The following is a 20,255-nucleotide window of genomic DNA, read 5'->3' on the forward strand; positions in this document are numbered from 1 at the left end:
AAATAATAAAACAAAAACAACAGAAAAAAGGGCTTTCATGCAACAATATGTGAAAATCAAGGATCTTTCCCCAAATACCTTTAGCTGGGGGTACGGCTTCCTTTTTAGGCACGGGGACCTTCTTTTCGGGGGCTTTCTTTTGTACTTCGGGCACTTTAAAGATATAGTTTTAACAATGAAGACTGTTAAGAACAAACTTTCGTAGACGAAGACATCAAAAACAATCAAGACATACAGATATAAAATATAAAAGTCTTAATGAAAAAAAATGTAAAGGAAGTTTGGATTTAAAAGAGAAGATGTACCTTTGGCTGGAGGTGCCTCTTTTTTCTGAACAGGAACAGGTACTTTTTCCTCAGGAACCTTCTTCGGCACTTTAAAGATATTAGGTGTTTCAGTTAGCTGACAATACTCAATAATAAACATAAAATAAAAACATCAGAAACAACATCAACAATGATCAAAGTCTAAGAAGTCACTCTATACTATTAGACACCAACTAATTTTACAGGCAATAAAGAGATTTTCCCAAATCACTCATTTGTGCTAACCATACCCTTAGAAGAAGATATGTCAACAAAAAACCTCTGCTAGTTCTCTCTCTTTTTTTTTAAATAGTAGTCATTACTCATATTGGGATTATTTCCACTTTCTTAATTTATTAAGACTTTTTTTTTTTTTTTTTGACTTTTTAAGCCTTGACATAGGCATCAGATTCAGTTGGGCACTATTGTATGTGAGGAGGATGTCTACTGTGATAGGGATAGCATAATTTTATCCACTAAGAGCACTACGGAAGCATCAACTTAATTAGAAAGTAATGATAAGTAGACATTCTGTAATAAACTTGAATGCTTAGGCCAAATATTACAAAAGGGACATGAGGCTTAGTAAAATAGCTATTATCCAAGCATTAGAATATACTTTTCCCCTATAAAATAATACAATAGACATAATTATTATAATAATTACATGAGAAAACTCTTTTTATGTAATGGAATGAAATCTGTGAATGGATTGAGAGGAATAAGGATTCATTGTTATGTATGTAAGTAGAGAAATGTACTGCTAACATTAAAATTCTCAGTTATTTAAAATAAGATAATCCTAAAATAATTCATACATACACACACATACATATACACACAATCATTTATTAACATCCTGAAAAAGTCTAGCTAAATGGAATGAGATATTTTTACTAGTTCTTACTAAATTTCATAAGTTTGTTATTTAAATGACTCTAAGAAAACAGCGAAAAGAGACATATTTGTTTTAAAAAGAAAACTAACAGAAGTCTAAAGCTGTTATTAACTGAGATTTGCTATACCTTTAGCTGGTGGTGCCGCCACCTTTTTAGGAACAAGAGTAGGTGCTTCAGGTACCGCTTTCTTAACCACTTCAGGCACTTAAAAGATATTTTATGGATATTAAAAAAATGACGTGATGAACGAACAATGCCCATATACCGAAACAAACAAACAAGCAAAAAAACACAAAACACTGACTTATTTTAAAAAGATATTAGCAACCTAAATGGTAATTATGGATACGAGGTAGTGACTTTTAAGGTGAGAAGGACATTACTTGGAAATCCTATAAACAAACATAACACCAATTATGCAAAAGATTGTCATAGCGTTCAGAAAGAACTGGCTAAGAATTATCCTAAAAATGAACACCAAAGAAATACATTCCCTCCATCTTAATATCGAAAGAAAAATTAAGGATTGAAAACTATGAGAAAGTATTATGATAGAGGCTGGCCAGAAAAATTAAAGTGCCAATAACATAAAAGTGATCTCTTGCTCTAATTGTATTGCAACTGCAGTAGGAAAAGATGAGGGGGGCAGGGGTGTGTGTGTGTGGAGAAAAGAGACATAAAGGTTCAGGTGCCAGTAATAATTAATCTTAAGTTATCATTTATATGATGTAAGAAGAGTATACTGGTGAATATGAGATAAAGACGAATTCTGAGAAAGGTTTATTTAGAACACCACCTTTTTCAAACATCCAACGCATAAAAGAAGCTGTACCTCTAGGTGGCGCCACCTCTTCAACCTCCTCTACGATAGGTGGTTCTTCTGCAATCTCTTCTTCTGGAAGAGGCTCTTCAGGCTCCTCATACACTTTTAAAAAATCATTTTTTTTTTTGTAAATTATTTTTATAATTCCTTTGAATATTAGACTAAAATGATACATCTGCAAACTGATAGCTCATAGCTCAGCCTTCCAAATGTGTGCAAAAACTCACTACTCCTTGAAAAGAATCTACTGAGTCTTCAAAATATGTTAGGCCCTTTTTAGTATTTTAGAATTGGAAAGGACCTCAGACAGCATTTACTTTTAATGGAAGTGGCTTATTTGAAGTCAAACCATTCACTATGGGGTCGAAGTCAGGTTTTCTGCACCTGTTACTCAGGCTTAACTAGAATTTATCTTGGACAAATTTATCCCATAATTGCCAATCAAATCATTTGATGGCAAATTTATCATAGCAAATACAGTTTCCCTTCAAAGATTCCCATGAAAATAAAACAAACAACAGACAAACAAACAGGCTAAGTATGTAAGAAAGGAGATTCAATTGGTTTTAGTTTGCCTGCCCAATTTCTATTATGTAATAATTACTTTTATGGAGTGAAATGTGCATTTACCTCCTTCAACTATTTGACAATAATAAGACAATAGTGACTTTGAATATGCAATTTTCTTAGAAAGTCATCTACCTTCAACTGGGGAAACTTCCTCTTCTTTAGGGAGAATGATTCGTCTTTCTTCCATTTTCTTGGGTACCTCAGGAACTTAAAAGATATTGATTGTTTTAAGCACTTAAAATGCAAGAGCCAAAGAAGAGTACATAAAGCCCAAGTTTCCCGTTTTTAACACAAGAGAGTAAATATCGGATTATACATGCATATGATGAAACATTAACATTTCACAGAATCAGTTAATGAGACAAAAATGAAGAGGTTTGTGGTTTAAGATTAAGGGTCCATTAAAGAGGTATATTCTGCCTTTTACTGCTGGAGCCTTTACTTTTTTAAAAAGAGCAATGATTATTTTAGGAATTGGTTTCTTAGTTATCTATGGCTCTTTAAAGAGATATGAGTTTTGTATTTTTATTTTTTTTAAAAAAAAACACACATAGAGAATCAACACAAAATACACAAACATAAGTGGAAAAACTGACAGAACAAACATGGGTGCAACAGAGTCACAAATGATGAATGTAAACGACCAACCACACAATGCAGACATTTATGCTGAACATCTTGTGTGGATAGCAGCACAGTTTAACATCAGTGCAGTAAACACATCCCTGTGTTGGGTGGTATACCTTTGGCAGGAGGAGCCACTGCTTTCTTAAGACTGGGAGGAGGCACCTTCTTTTCTGGTTCAGGTTTCTTAGGCACCACAGGCACTTTAAAGATATTATTTTATTTTAAAATTTCAGTTTCACAAACACCAACGGACACAGCAATCATACAAGTTATGTTAGCAAATACTGAAACAGGACATTCTGACTTTTACAGATGATGGAAAGAAATGGCAGTGTCTAATTTGCTTGGGAACAGCAGTACCTGTAGCAGGAGGAGCCTCCTCTTTCTTGGGAATGATCACTTTCTTCTCTGGCACTTTCTTCTTAACCTCAGGCACTTTAAAGACACCATTTCATGATAAGAATTTATTGTGAGAGACAAAGAAGAGAGAACTCAAGAAGTCTATACACAGAAAGACCAACACACAACAGTCGCTCAGGTTGGGGACGTAATGCAAGTTGGGAGCCAAATGTTAGATATAACTAGGTTTTGTAGAATGAGGGATTAGTACCTGATTTGAATATCAGAGGACATATGCTGTCATTTCATCCATTTCAATAATAATTTATTAAATCATTATCTGTAAAGTATTTCCAAATCTTTGAAATTTAATAAAGCATCACCTTTACCATTTCATTGATTATATGACTGTTTAGCCTGGTAAAGGGGTCATGATTATTTCAAGGAGTGGTGCCATGATCTTTTGCAGAAAATATTATTGAACTTTAAGGCATAAAAATATTCATTTTGTCTATTATGAGCTGATTGAATATGTTAAATCTGGGTACTATTCATTCAGTAGTAGAGTACTTCTACATAGCTTACTTTATTTTATCCTCGCAATAATATCTGAGCCCATGAGGACTGATATTAAAACCTCATTTCATAGGAGAGGAATCTGAGGACCAGACTGGTTGAAGGGCTTGCTCAGGGTAACAAAGCAAGGTACAAAGCCAAGAGCCAAGGCTAATAGAAACTCCTACTAGGCTACCGTTTGCATGCATATGTCAGAAGACTTAAGTTATTACACAGTATTTTGATAAATACACAATCTTTCTCTTTTTTTTTTCATCCTAGTGTTATAAAGGCATTTAAAATAGATGGCTGAAGGATGAAATTTAGGAAGGTTTATTCATCATATTTTTCAGGGTTTTTTTGTGTGTGTAGATAATTTATCATTGAAAAATATCTATATGAAAATTATGATGCTTAATAAAATTATAGGGAATTGGGTAAAACTTTTGTGGCAATTTTGAGACAACATTTCTTTGTTCTTGATATTGTTTTGCATCCAATGTGGATATCAGTGTTCCTAAATATTTCTAGAAGTAAAGATATGACTACCTTATAAATGTAATTTTTCCTAAAACCCAGTTCCACCATAATTTTTTTGGTGAAGTTCTGAATAAAGACTTTGTATTCACTTTGGAAAGATGTACCTTTGGGTGGTGGAGGTTCCACTTTTTTAGGAGCGGGAACTAGGACTTTCTTCTCTGGTATAGGTTTCTTTGGTACTTCAGGCACTTAAAGACATTCATTTTAAGACATTAGAAGTCACATGTACAGTATTGTATATATAACAAAAAGACAACTAGAAAAAGACCACAATTAATAGAATTTCATATCATGAAATTTGAAAAAACATTCAGATAATCTACAATAAGTAGACAGACACACAAGACAGATACACGCTAATAAGAGCACACATATCTAGAATGTTTTCTAAGATTTAGATGGTAGATAACAGAGAGAGTAAAGCATTACAGACAAAACTGGAGAATAAAAAGATGGAATTCAACACAAAAGAGATCTTGATGACTCCAGGAAGAGCTGCTATACCTAGTGCAGGTGTTGGCACTTTTGGTTTAATTTCTGGAAGAACTTCTTCTTCTTCAGGTACAAGTTCCTCCTCAGGCACAAATTCTTCCTCCTCAGGAGGAACTTCTTCTTCCTCAGGTACAAATTCTTCTTCCTCAGGAGGAACTTCCTCTTCCTCAGGTAAAATTTCCTCTTCAGGAGTAATTTCTTCTTCAAATGGAATTTCCTCTTCCCGAGGTAGAGTTACAGGGACTAGAACTGGCTCCGGTTTCTTTGGCACTTTAAAGATATTTATTTAACCATGCAAGCATTACTTTTATGTACAATATTCATAACAATGAGACAACATGAAAAGCAAATATTCTGTGATCATAGAGCATCCATTGTCATCACAGTAAAGATCATTAAGCATTAATTATAATTAGGGAGGCTGTATAATATCAGTTAGTTTTCCTTTTGCCCTGATTCTGTTAGAGATTAATGTACCTTTGGGTGGTGGAACTTCCACTTTTTTCGAAATAGGTGTTGGCTTCTTTTCTTCTGGGATGAGCTTCTTGGGAACCTCTGGCACTTTAAAGATATTATTTGTCATTAAAAATATGTTATTTTACATGTTATATTACATGCAATAGATATGAAAAAAGAATCACAAAACACTGGACTTTTATATTTCTAATAAGACAGATTTTTTTTTTTTTTTTTTTTAGAAAAATGTAATGTTATGGGGGAATTTGTATGTGACTATACACAAACAAAGTTTTCTCCCATGTACTTTAAATAATGAAGTGATGTACCTTTTGCAGGTGGAGCCTCTACTTTCTTAGGAACAGGAACCGGTACCTTCTTCTCAGGCACAGGCTTCTTGGGCATTTCAGGCACTTTAAAGAAATAATTCGGAGAAAATTTTATACAACATAAAATTTTGAGTCTCAGCATAGTCTCAAAAAGATTAAGATAAGGTAATAAAAGTATAACCAAAGTACTTCAAGAAGCCTTTTATCTTTAAAATAAAATCTTTTCTTTTCCATAAAGGAATAGTAGTGTTGCTTCCTCGAAGAGCATGGAATTGAACCAATTAAATTTTTACTCACATGCAAATGCGAAATAAAATAATTTTGTGACATCACAAGTTCATATACCTTTGGCAGGTGGAGCTTCTATCTTTTTAGGAACTGGTACTGGTACTTTCTCCTCCTGTACAGGTTTCTTGGGTACTTCAGGAACTTTAAAGATATCAAATACGGTTAATGTCACACTTTCCACCAACAGATAAGAATCCAGTGATTTCAGGACTTAACTGAAGCATTATAGATATTCCAACAATTTCACTTTAAGATCGAAAGTAATAACAACACCCAGAAAACAAAGGCCAGGAATGCACAAATATAAAAACAAAAAACAAAAAACAAAAAACAGTGAAAAAACACAGACTGGTGATAAAGGCAACACGCAATGTTTGGTAAATGGTGATTTTGTCCATTTTGGTATGTATTATAGTAAGAATCTATTTTACACTAGACCTTTCCACTAAAGAGGAAGAGCCAAGCGTTAAACATCAGCATGATTCGGTGGCAAAATTCAAAGATGAATACATGGTAAATCGCTCCTATAGCCAGTTGGGTGCTCCTTGCCTTGTCATTAACGTTGTTAATATTGGCAATGGGAAAGAACTGGTGTGGCTCACCAAGTTATACTGCATGAGTAAATGAGTACATTACCCCACTGATGGACTACAAAGAAATGTACCTCTAGCTGGTGGAGCCTTCTCTTTTTCAGGAATGGGCACAGGAACTTTCTCCTCTGGCTTCTTAGGAACCTCAGGCACTTTAAAGACATTGTTTATTGTTAAGTTCTAACTACTAGCAACAATACATGCACACGAAGCATGGTTCACATTTCTAACAACAGATAGCAACACACACAAGGTCTTGAACTCCAAAGAGAGGTAACTATTTATATGCAAATTAAGGTTTTTAGATGCCCATGATATGAATGATGTTGTACCTTTTGCTGGTGGAGTTTCCTTCTTTTTGGGGACAGGAACAGGTTTCTTCTCAACTGGAATAGGTTTCTTGGGTACTTCTGGCACTTTAAAGATAGTATTAAGAAGTTTGGAAATGTTGCAAAAAGATATGAAATGTGAAAAACAACTGTAAAAATCATACTTCAGCATTCAAAAGTGTCTGTTTCAAAAAATAAGCCAAGTTCGGTCATCGGTGCTAACAAACCCCAGAATCTGACCAAATTAGTTACCCAGACTTCAAAGATGCTGCTGCAAATCCCTTTGTAGGAGATGTAAGCTACCTTTAACTGGTATCACTGGTACCACTTCTTCTTCAGTTACAAGTTCCTCTTCTTCATGAAGGTACTCTTCTTCTTCATAAAGGTACTCTTCTTTTTCTTGAAGGTACTCTTCTTCAAGATATTCTTCTACCTGGGTTATGACTTCCTCTTCAAAGGCAATCTCTTCTGGTTCTGGTCTTTTAGGTACTTCTGGCACTTTAAAGATATTATCTTTAGGTTGGACATTTTGTACTTACTCAACAAAATCAAGACATGTTATGAACATAGACATTTGTAACAGAAGAAAGAACAGGTTTTAACTTTCACACAGAAGAAACTTACATATAGAACTGAGCCTGAACTTCATACCAAAGACAAACAACACATTAAAAAGAGTGGTATTAAGTACCTTTAATAGGTGCTGCTACTTCTTTTTTAGGAATGAGTGCTTTTTCTTCTATGACAACCCTCTTGGACTTCATTGGTACTTGAAATATTAAGTGTAAGAAAATTTTATTGTAAGAAGCAGGCCACCCAGCCAGTGTTTGCTTTGTTGTACTTTAAGCAGATAGAATAAGTTTGCAAGTGCCTCTCATGTGATAGGTGTGCGATTGTTCATCTATAAGAAACTTTATATGTTCTGTGGAAACAATTCTAAACCTCATTGGAATAAAAACATACAGAAGTACTCAGGTAAGTTTGAGGTAGCAGAGCCCAAATGCGAAATCATATTTTGTGTTCAAGTAACTCTGCTTGTAGGAAATATCCTTTATTGAAAAGCTAAATTTATTTCTAGGTGAGTATATTTTCTGAAAGTATAGAAAAATTACTTTACACTTAGTAAAAAGCAGGGGAAAATGACTAGACACCACTGAGTTAGCTCTTTTTTTAATCTTCAAAATGATTTTGGAATGAATATACAGTTAATGAACTGTGGTGAATATTGTCATATCATTATATCGATTTAGATAAATCAAGAATGTACCAAATGGTCACTGACTTTAAATTCGAACGTTTTATTTTATATATATTGTAGCCATATGGCAGGACACAGCCACTGTATGAGAGACTGTGGATGAATTTTGAAATAACTTTTCCTTTAAAGGTAACACTTTTATCCTGTATTCAAAGATTTTTCATCTAATATTCTCCTCATGATTAATTTAAAAGACACGTGACAATGAAATAAAGCAAAACACAGCTACTTTAATTTTATAAGAGACATTATCGAGGAAAGAAATTATATACCTTTAGCAGCTGGTTCGGTCACCTGCTCTTTCTCGCGTTTGGTAATTGAAATACGTATTTTTTCCTCAACAACTTTCTTTGATTCTTCAGGCACTTTAAAGATATTAATTATTAAAGAGTATTAAAACCAACCACACAAATACCATATAAATAATAATACACAAAAAATTGGAATGTAACAATCAGGACTGGAAAAATATATTTAGCAAAGACAAAGAACAGCAGACGAGCTAGTAAGACATGCTTACAGGGCAGCAGTAACCAAGATGTGTTTGGTGTTTGTTACTCTGCAAATACCTTTGGGTGGCGGAGGTCTGAGTTTCTTAGTGATGGGCACTGGCACTTTTTCTTCAGGAACCGCTTTCTTCGGAACTTTAAAATATCAATATTAACAGATTTAAAAACCTGAACCAGATATCTCAAGAGTAGTAAGAATGAAATTTAAGGAATACAATGTACGACATAACATCCCTAAACACACACACAGTTTGTACACTGCCACTTCAACATGGATTTACAGTGTGACAGACATGTAAGAAACACAGGTCTCTTAGTACTGATAAAGTTTTTCTCACTCTACCTTTAGCTGTTGGTGCCTTTGGTTTTGTGGGAACTGGTTCTTCTTGGACAGGCTTTACTGGGACAGGTTTCTCCGGTTCTTTAAAAGTACATATAGGGTATTTAATGTTAGACTTTAGAACACAAATTAAAAACTGATATTTTTTTAAATGGACTTAAAGAATTAAAATAATATTATCTTTTATCCATAGTGTAGCCATACCCTCTAGAGGTGAGAGAGAATCAGAGGTCTAAGAAGAATAAGGTCTAAAAAATGTAAACAAGCTTACAGTGCCTGTTCCGTCTTGCTATTTATTTCAATTAGGTAATTGTAACTCCCTCTTATATATTAAAATGCTCATTTCACTTCAGGTAGACAAAATTTTGTTCTGTTCTAGTGGAATTCACATGTATTTATTGTGATTCCAGGTGTGCAGTTTTGCTCATACCTGTGATGTATTCTTCTTGTTCTTTATACTCTTCATAATGTTCAAATTCGCGTTCTTCATAGTCTTCATATTGGTCATATTCTTCTGTTGGTTCATATTCCTCGTATTCTTTATAATCATATTCTTCATATTCGTCATATTCCTCTTCCCGTTGCACTGAAACGGTTTCTTCTTCTCGGGTGTAAGACCACTCTTTTTCCTCTGTTACAGTTAGTTCTAGAATAATATTGACAACAGGCTGCATTTTACTTGAAGCCCATTTAGGGATGAGAGTGACAATGTGCTTTGATTTCATTCCTTTGTGATGGTCTCATGCATTGGTTATGGGAGACCCTGACTTTCCTTTGCAAGTCAAGGTATTACAGAGTGTATATTTGCTATTTATGATTTCAACTGTTAGAGTCCCTGCCTTTAGTCAACAATAAGCCAATAAGGGATGGATGTCAAATTAGCAGGCAGAGCTGTGCATTTCATGCTTCATTTTATTATTCAGTCAAAGCGCAATATACCTTTTGTGGGACGAGGTTCTCTTTTTGGAACTTCAATGGATATCTTTTCTTCTTTAACAGCTCTTTTCCTGAATTCAGTCACTTTAAAGAGAGTAATTTAAAAAGTGAATGACAAGATTCTGAATATATATATGTGTTAAGAGACACTGTACAAATAATCCAAGGACAAAGATGACCATAACTGTCTGTGCTTGTTCAAATGGCAAGAAAAACCAATAGATGGAAATAAACATGGTTTAATAAACATATAATTGCTCTTCTCTAAGTTACTGAATGCTTCAAAGACATTGAATAACTTAAGGAAGATCAGTAGTGTTTATAAGAGATTTAAAAAAGACAACTAGACAGCATAAACAATGACTATGAAGCAAGCATGAGACAGAAACTCATGTTACATGAACAGTTTCTTTACCTGAATTCTAAAGTATTTTCATAAACTCTACTGATGCAATTTAGAAAATTCAGGATTTAAAATTTTTAATTTTGTCAAAGATTGCCACACAAAACAAGCATTTTGGCGGATGAGTTTAATATACAGACAAATAAAGACACAATAGAAAACAAGTACATTTTAAGGGAGAGTACATGTTTAAGAAGAGCTTCACATTTTTCAGAAAAGAAAGAAGAGAGTACTTTCTGGTATCAGAAATGTTTAGTTTTGAAGTGATATGAAATAGCATATGCACATTACTTACTTTATAATACCTATTCAAATTAATATCTCTAAGAATCTCATTTCCACTAGATTAGTTTCAATACCTATATGCTTATTTCGATTTCTGAAAAAGTTGGTGTACCTTGTGCTGGTGGCACCTCCTCTTTTTTAGGTTTGAGTTTTAGAACTTTTTCTTCCGGAATGGCTCTCTTGGTTTCCGCAGGCACTTTAAAGACAGATTTCACTTTAAGGAATTGTTTCCCTCATTCAAAACACAAAAGCTAGTCATATAATAGTTACTCAATGTAAAAGAATTGACGTTTTCATCATTTCGAACATAAAACAACACCTCTAATAATGACAATGATCAATACCCATCACTGGTGTATTTGGTAAAAAGAACGGGGAAGTACGACATTCTGTGCATAGAAAGGTCCCATGTACCTCTTGCTCGTGGAGGCTCCTCTTTTTTAGTTACAGCAACATGAACTTTTTCTTCCTGGGTAATTTGCATGTGCCTCTCAGTCACTTGAAAGATAATTTTAGGATTAGGGAGTTATATTATTTAAGATGGAATTAAAAAAAATGTATTAGCCAGAAAGTATTGTGATTTTAGAATAAAACAATTTACGAGGTACACACAAATAAGCTTCACATCAAGTAAGAAATACTCCACCCACAGACAAGGCAATAATACACCACTGCCACCAACGTACACCAATAACCTCCATATAAAAGGTGTGACCCAGAGACAGCAGCGAGACGACACAAGACAAGACACGTTTCTAGCTTTTGTGCTGGAACTTCATTTACCTTTAGCAGGGGGAAGTTCTTCTATCTTAGTCACTTTTGGGAGAGCCCTTTTTTCTGGAACTGGTTTCTTTGGCTCTTCTGGCATTTAAAAGACATCAGGCAACACGGTCAAACATACAGTATGAAAAACATTAAACATCGGCACACTTATTTTCTTGTTAGTGTTATAAAAACTTGAAGAATGTATCAATTTAAGGTTTAAAAAGACAGGCATTATTCGAGAACAAAGGGAACCCCCATATACCTTCAGCTGGTGGCACCTTTTCTTTTTTAGGAACTGCAACAAGAATTTTCTTTTCCAGCACAGTTTTCTTAGGTGCTTCAGAAACTTTAGAAAGATCAGGTTTAAGAATATCAGTTTGCGTTACAGAAGAAGAGACACCATTTTGGGGCAAAGAACTCACTTTTTGAAAAGATCATGCATTTACACAAACATTAATGACTATATTCAGCAAAAATGTTTATACACATGTGCTAACAAAAGCTCAGGCAGTTACTCAACCTAAAGGTGTTATTATAGCTATTAAGCCAAATGGTATCACTTTGAGAGAGAACTGTACCTTTAGTTGGCGGACGCTCCTCTATTTTAGCAGGAGTTTTTGGTTTTGGTACAATTTTCTTCTCATGTTTCTCGGGCACTTGAAAAGATTATAAAATACATTTGTAGAAATATCCAGATCTCTTTTTAATAAAAAGGTAAGGAATCTTTTTATTTAGACATGATATTCATCGACATTCGGAATACAGACAATAAATTAACTACAAGAGAACATAAAGAATGGGACAAGCCAAACACGCATAGGGCTAGAATTAATTTAAGAGTCTGTGTACCTTTGGCTGGTTCAACTTCTACTCTCTTAGAGACAAAGTACAGCTTTTCTTCCACAAAACATTCCTCAGGCTGTTCCATCACTTTAAAGACATTGATTTTAAAGATAAATTGTAGTATTTTTCAGGTTTAACTTTAGCTGTAATCTATTACTCAAGGAATGATTGAAGTAGCAAAAGTTTAACACTTGCCAAATCCCCAATCGTTTCCACTTAGAATATCCAAAGAAGAACATTTAAATCAAAGCATATGTCTTAATAAAGAGTATGGGAAATAAGTTTCATTAACTTAATTTTCATTGTGTCATGAAGATAATAATGCTTGTAGTCACAAGAAGAACAGGACAAGTACAAGACATAAAAACAATTCTAGTGGCTAAATTAATGACAGCACAAGAATTCGAAGATAAGCTTCAAAAATAACAGAACACTCTAGATTAGAAAGCTTCAGGGCAGAAACATATACTTGAGAAAGAAAAGACCTATATTACTTATGAAAAACCTATTGAGGACTTGGAAACAAGTTTTTAATACCCCCCTCCCAGTTTTGTAAGGGCAAGTATGGTAGAAGAAGCAGGCATCTTCACAAGATATTTGAGCCTATGTGGATAAAGTTAATTACACAATAGAAAAACCTAGTTACAAACACAAATCTTTACACTAGAAGTAAACTTAACAGGTTACCCATCTTTTACTTAAATCTTTTGAGTTTAATGAAAACATCATAATATCATAGAACATTTCTCCTTTTAACTAGAGTCTATTTTATTGAAAGAAATGTATAATGCATACTGTCAAAATCTGAAATCAGATTCACACCATGAGAACTTTTCTTGTGTAAATGTTGCATTTGGTTTTCTAAACATTTTTAGAAGGGACAGGGCCCTGTTTGAATCCATCTGATTCCTGACTTATGTCCAACACCTTGGCCTGTCCCAGGAGGCGTAACAACTGGTAAGCTTCCTCTCAGGAGTTTTGTCCTATCTTGCTCTTGCAAGCCATTCCATTAAGACCGCACAACTGGGTTTCACATGGACTTTCCTTCCAAATGGAGAAGCCAGAGATACATGAAAGGACATCTAAATATACAGTTATATTCATCTTTTCATTGGGAAGAAGGTTAATTTGTTAAGGAACTTACTGATTTCTTTCTAAAGCAGAGCTACTACATTAGAGCTTTCTTAGGAAAGTTCTTTCAGATATACAGCTTTAGCCAGATTCTTGGACTTTAACAGTAAACCCAGTGGTGTCTTAATTTATTGAGAAGGTATCCCAACACTAAAATAAAGCCTGTTGTTCAAGCCTTAAGAAACTGTAAAGAACTCATATTACAGGTATGGGAACATTTGAATAATGAGTTAATCTAATCAAAGATGTTATGTAGTTATTTAACATCTTAAGTGTTTGGTGCTCCACTCTCAACATGGCCTTGACTTCTGGAATGTAATTAGGTAATATAATCCCTTGTTCATTTGAAAACTGTGAGTCAGGACACATTAGCGAGCTGTGCTATCAACATTGCTTTTGTGTTACTCCTGTTTCAAACATTAGATGATCAAGGTGAAGATCACGCCAGCCCATCATACTGAAACCCAGACCTGTTTAGTGAAGGGATAAATGTATATGGAGATACCTGCCCCATTAGTTACCTATAAATATAAAGCCTTCCCCCACTTCTCATATAGTCAAGTAAGAGGGAATGGACAAGAAGTACATTGGATGCTTAAGTAATGCTCCTAAATCTCATGTTTTGATCAAAAGATACATCTAATGAGGCCAGTAGATATTCAGATTTGTGTCACTTTTCATTAATTGATAAACAATCTGTGAAAAAATTCATCAAGATTCCAGATCATCTCTAGCTTATTTGAATCATTTACCTTCATATTCTGTAATCTCTGCTTCTTCCTCCTCCTCTTCTCTTTCTTCTTCTCTATAAACTGAAATGGATACTCTCTCTTCTTCTTCTTCTTCTTTTTCTACTTCTTCTTCTTCGTAACTCCATGCCTCCTCTGTGGATACTTTAAAAAAACAAGATCTAATTTACATTCAGCCTCCTGAAATGCTGATAGTAGCCATGTGTTCCCTACAGATAGATAAGGGTTCTTCCACCTGCTTAGGATGTGGCCTCGCCGTACTTTGTCAGTACAAGGACAGAGGTGACTTAAGGTGAGGGGACTGTATAGCCCAAGACAGAAGAATATTCAGATTATGTCCAAGTGTGGCTACTTTCACAATTATGGCATTTTCAGCACCCCGTTCACTTTCTTAGAACAATTCAGGACCAATGTAGACACAAAAGACACAGTCTTGGAAGGCTGCCAAAAGTAGACACTAAAAAGGACAACTTCTATGGTGAACAACTACACCAAAGACGAAGAGAAGACTTCGAGAAAACACAAGCAAACTCATTTCTCCCCTCACTTCCGAGCATGTACCTTCATGTCGCGTGACCTCTGCTCTTTGAGGAACTGCAACAGATCGTTTTTCTTCGGCAACAAATCTCTTCTCTTCTACAACAGTTTTCTTAGAAACTTCAGCTTTAAAAAAGCATTAAAGTTGAAATTTAAAAATCAAGAAGTTTATCCATCCTCTCTCCTTCCAAGAGTTTGGGGAAGATTTTTTACAATACAACACTTTCACTAGTGAAATGGGAAAACAAGTTACGTGACACATCACGAGTATATACATACAAAAATTCTATCAGAGGAGAGACAAAGCGTCAGTACAAACAGACAATAAATGGGAAAAAGCAAGAATTCACAGGCTAACAGATTTTTGTCAGAGGCTAATCCTACCTCGGGGAGGAGGAGCTTTCTTAGTGACAGGAACTGGTACGGGAACTTTCTCCTCTGGGACAGGTTTCTTAGGCAGAGCTGGCACTTTTAAAACATTATGTATGTACTTTTAGAACTTCAATGTTATCTCACTGAAGTCCAGCACAAAACACAGATATATAGCCACAATGTACTCATATTACAAAACTAACAAAATCATTGTTTGCCTTAGCACATAATATTACAAAGATGGTTCTTGGAAAGACAGGGAGACATAATACCTTTTGGTGGTGGAATTTCCTCTTTTTTCCGAGGAATAGGCCGTTTTTCTTCGGGAACTTTCTTCTTTGGTATTTCTGGCACTTAAAGGATAGTATTTGGTTTTAAAATTCTCAGAAAGGCAAAATAAATGAGCAACATAGACTGGCAGGCCCATTAAAGAAGACGTGCAATTAAAGAAGCTTGAAGGAAAGACAAGTTATTTCATGGAGAGAGGATTAAGTACCTGCTGGTGGTGGAGATTCTTCTCTTTGAGTAACAATGGTTATTTTTTCTTCAGTGAAAACCCTTTTCTGCACCTCAGGAACTTGAAAAGACATTACTTTTTAGAATTAACTTTATATTTCCAAAGTTAATTTTTAGAATTAACTTTATATTTCCAAAGTAGCTAATGTACAGTTATTTTTTAAGAAAGTAGGCAAGTGGACAGAAACTTTTGTTGAATTTTTACTCATACCGTAAAACATTAATTTTGAACTAAATTAACAGATAATTAAACACAGAAATGTTTTGTACTCAAGACAAATAAATAGGGCTTTTTTTTTTCTTACTTCTTTACTAAGTAAGTCACTGTACCTTCGGCTGGTGGAACTTCCTTTTTCTTTGCAATAGGAACAGGAATCTTTTCTTCAGGGACAGGTTTCTTAGGCACCTCTGGGACTTAAAGTTTTTAAGACAGAACGTTAGTTCAGATATATCATTTTTATGAATGAACACAGGCACATGCATAAATCTTTATGTAGTTCATTAATGTTGTGAAAGATTTTCTATGCTTTGGCAAAATAAGGCATAAAATTAAATTATAGTGAATGTAAAGGTCATAATGTGATAAATGTCTCAAGTGATATTAGAGAGGCATTTAAGCAAATTAAAAATAAGTTAAACACACAGAAGAATGTGCACAGAATTCATTCTTTCTTTAGATACTGGTATGCTTTTGATGAAAAAATTAGTCAGCAATTATATAAACAATATTGAGTATGGATATATAGTACATAGAAAAATCTCTTTGTGTTTTGTATTGAGGAATGGAATCCACATGACAATAGGTTTATTTTACTGAAACTATCTCAGACTATGACTAAAAAGTATTTGGAATAGTTCTATCTATACGCTATTATTTTTCCCCATTTTTCCTCTGATTTTTTTTTTTTTTTAGTGTCTCTGTAGTGTACTCAAAGCTCAAGAAACTATTATTCTAGAGTAGGCCTCTCAATCTGATATCCCATGTGTCAATGGCTTTAGGAGGTTCTGAGTGCAAAATTTTGTGGGTATGTGCATATGTTCTTTTCTCTAAGAGGTTCCATAGCTTTCGACAAGGTCTCTGACCCAAACAAAGGCTTATGATAGGTTTAATTTATCTATTCTAAGTGTTGATAATGTTGAATTTTTAATTGGCATATGTATTTTAACAGCATGCATTATTGGCAATAACTGTTTGCATTTTAAATAAGATATTGGCAATTTTTGTGAACCCCTGCATCTCTACACTTGCACTTGTAATACATGAATGTAATTATACAGATATATATTTATGTATGTATATATTATATTACATACATGATATGTTTACATATATATATGTCACTGCGTTTACTTATTTATCTAGACACAGACATGTCTCTGTATCTCCTTCAAGAGTGATCAAGTGGCTTTGGTATTGATATTGCTTTTAGTAATGTGACCTTTCCATTATAAGTTTCATATTTTATTTTCACATAATCATTATATTTTATGATTAGACAATAAGAAATCATTCTTTAAAAACCATTTGATTTAAAAAAAGACCCAGAATTCTGAAAGAGCAAAACATTTGAGAGAGAAGGAGATTTGATGTAGGAAGAAAATGGAAACACTGGGAAGTCAAGCAAAAGGGAAAACTATTTAAAATGTATGATTTACTCCACCATAAGAAAAGATCAAATATTGCCATTTGTGACTTGGATAGATTTTGAGATAGTCATGTTAAGTGAAATAAGTCAGATAGAAAAGTTGAGAACCATATGATTTTACTCATATGCAAGATATATGACTGAAAGCAACAAACAAAACAAATAAACAAAAACTCATAGACACAGACAACAGTTTAGTGGTTACCAGAAGGGAAAGGGTGAGTGGGGGGCAAGGAAGGTAAAGGTAAAGGGGGTCAAATATATGGTGACAGAAGGAGATTTGACTTTGTGTAGTGAATACACAATGCAATATACATATGATGTATTAGTGATTCGTATTCTTGAAACCTATATAATTTTATTAACCAACGTTACCCCAATACATTTAATTTAAAAAAACATGTAATTTCAGGAAGCCTGGCTTCTAAATTGTATAATGTTGAATTCTTGCTGAATCTCTCTATAACCGACCAGCTGTGTATACTTCGTAGCTTCATTGCCTCCATAAAGTAGTATCTTTTATCACCAAAAACAAACAAGCAAAACCACCCCCCCACCAAATCCAGAAAACTAAAGCAAGAGATTAGTACATTTGTATCCAAACATACCTATAAGAAAGGTCCCCTTACTGGCTAATTAAATAATTGTAACATTTATGGCAAATATTGATGTTGAATTAATGTCTCAAGAAACACGGTGAAAGTAAAAGACAAAAATTAATAATAAGGGGGGAGGTAGACAGGGGAAAAAATTTAAATCATTTCTTCAATTAAAAAATAAAATTAAAAGAAATAAAAAAAAAGAAGAACCTAAAAAAGTAAAAAGAAATAAAGTTTACATTTAAAAAAATTAAAATGTTTCCAATTAAACATTTAATATGTTTAATATGTTTTTATTAAGAAAAAGTCACAAATAGGAGGAGTAAGAGAATTTTTTCTAGAAACATGCCTGTAGGAAGTAAGTTTAACAAATATTTCTTCTTTCTTTAAAAGAGGGAAGATATTAAACTTTAAGATAGTGTGACATAGTTACTTCTTTTAATAACATATTTGGTGCTATCTTTGGAATGTTTGGTATCATAAATAATCTATGTCAAGAGTATGGCCCTTGAGGCTGACAAACAAATGAAAAACACAAAGGGTGTGTAAACACATAAAATAGAAAGACAGCATAGTATGTACGAAGACCATATAAAGCAAAAGACTGGCCTTTTGCACTTGAGGCAAAGGGTCACCTGTGATAAGTCTGGTGTACCTTTTGGGGGAGCAGCAGGTTCCTTCTTGGGTACAGGAACAGGCTTTTTCTCCTCTGGCACAAGTTTCTTGGGAACTTCAGGAACTAAAGATATCATTGTTGAAACAATGTTGAAAATTCTAGTCTCCTTCTGAGACAGTTAAGATTACATGAAAGCATAAAACCTCAATAAGAGTGTAAGAATTTAGGAAGTAATTTAATATGCTCTACTTGTGATGAAAATGTACGCCAAATACATCAATACCAATGAGACATTACATATATTACATGAAGCTGACAAAGACCCAATTAGCATGGTCTGGAGTCTAAAAATGTTACTGATACTTGTATAACACATTACTACAAATTAATGAGATCAACATACATGGAATTAAATATATTACAAAGGATTTACAGATGATATTTTGTGAACACACACATCTTACAGAGAAAGCTATAAGAATAATAGACTTAAAAATTTTTTAAAAAAATATTATTCTACCTTTGGCCGGTGGGGGCTCCACCTTTTTAGGAATGGGGACAGGAACCATTTCTTCTGGGACTGTTTTCTTAGGTGGCTCAGAGACTTCAAAAATAAATGCACCATTTTTGAGAAATTGTGACAAGACATATGTTGTTGCAAGACTTACAATTAAAATAAAGAGTAGACATTGCCATCTTATACCAAATGAATGCAGGAAAATTATGTGTGAGAAACAAGGATAAAAGGAAAGGGACAAATGGCTAACTAGGGAACATGGTGACAGTCATTCATCTTTAACTCTCAGCCTCCACTTCCTAGGAACAGGTGAGAGCGTCTTTTCCTCCTTAGTATCGGTGCCTGTTCCTCAGGCTCCAGCTTTAGAAACTTAATTTAATTTTTTAAAAATTGTTCCAATAGTTAGTTTTTATTTATTTTAACAAAGTATACCTCACATGATATTACTTAGAACTTTTGTATTACACGAAGGCCTCCACTGAATGTTTTTAGACTAAAGTCCTGAACATTACAGACTACCTAAGGGGCCCTGTCCACCCTCCCAGCCGCACGCTCTCTCAGCCTTTCCCTTCCTCCAGTATTTCAGCCACACATGTCTTCTCTGTTTCTAGAACATGTCAGACCCACGCTCACCTCGTGCTTTGGTGTATGGTCCTCTCCTGACTGTTACACTCCTTCCCTACCCCACACCTCTTTCCCCATAGGCACTTATTATTTTTATAAAGCAGTTGCATTAGAACAATCGCATTGGATTATCTTACATATTTTTAATATTCTAAATGTTTGACAAACCAGCTGGGGCTATGCAGGGCAGGAGGTGGGGAGCCCTAATTTGTAGTCACTGCCAAATTCTGAGTTCCTATTTCCGTGGTGGTATCAATATTCCCACCTTGGCTACTAACCACTGTCACATGATGTCACTGTCACAAAGTAGGAAGAAATGAACAGTAGCACTGTTCATTTAGTAGTTATATCACATAGATACAATCTATATGTATCTATAGATTACATCATCTAGTAGTTATATCATATAGATACAATCTACATAAACAACCTCAGTAGTTTAGATAAGAGTAAAGGGCAGTAAAATA

At 34.3% G+C, this 20,255-nt stretch overlaps 1 protein-coding gene across 1 annotated transcript in view; it reads right to left on the minus strand.

Annotated features, from left to right (window-relative positions):
• TTN (titin) overlaps positions 1-20,255 on the minus strand; it is a 266,736-nt gene that overhangs the window by 136,000 nt on the left and 110,481 nt on the right. The window contains 33 exon segments of the mRNA XM_025039310.1: positions 79-153; positions 306-374; positions 1,331-1,408; positions 2,037-2,129; positions 2,730-2,804; positions 3,585-3,659; positions 5,163-5,420; positions 5,628-5,711; positions 5,936-6,019; positions 6,281-6,364; positions 6,888-6,965; positions 7,146-7,229; positions 7,446-7,640; positions 7,834-7,911; positions 8,673-8,765; positions 8,970-9,044; positions 9,253-9,330; positions 9,680-9,895; positions 10,189-10,269; positions 10,986-11,069; positions 11,288-11,371; positions 11,657-11,740; positions 11,901-11,984; positions 12,217-12,294; positions 12,488-12,568; positions 14,365-14,505; positions 14,923-15,024; positions 15,283-15,366; positions 15,543-15,623; positions 15,767-15,847; positions 16,117-16,200; positions 18,687-18,770; positions 19,168-19,251. Of these exon segments, the coding sequence (XP_024895078.1) occupies positions 79-153; positions 306-374; positions 1,331-1,408; positions 2,037-2,129; positions 2,730-2,804; positions 3,585-3,659; positions 5,163-5,420; positions 5,628-5,711; positions 5,936-6,019; positions 6,281-6,364; positions 6,888-6,965; positions 7,146-7,229; positions 7,446-7,640; positions 7,834-7,911; positions 8,673-8,765; positions 8,970-9,044; positions 9,253-9,330; positions 9,680-9,895; positions 10,189-10,269; positions 10,986-11,069; positions 11,288-11,371; positions 11,657-11,740; positions 11,901-11,984; positions 12,217-12,294; positions 12,488-12,568; positions 14,365-14,505; positions 14,923-15,024; positions 15,283-15,366; positions 15,543-15,623; positions 15,767-15,847; positions 16,117-16,200; positions 18,687-18,770; positions 19,168-19,251 (3,189 nt within the window).

This window comes from Pteropus alecto, unplaced genomic scaffold, assembly GCF_000325575.1.
Source record: "Pteropus alecto unplaced genomic scaffold, ASM32557v1 scaffold3, whole genome shotgun sequence".
Lineage (NCBI taxonomy): Eukaryota > Metazoa > Chordata > Mammalia > Chiroptera > Pteropodidae > Pteropus > Pteropus alecto.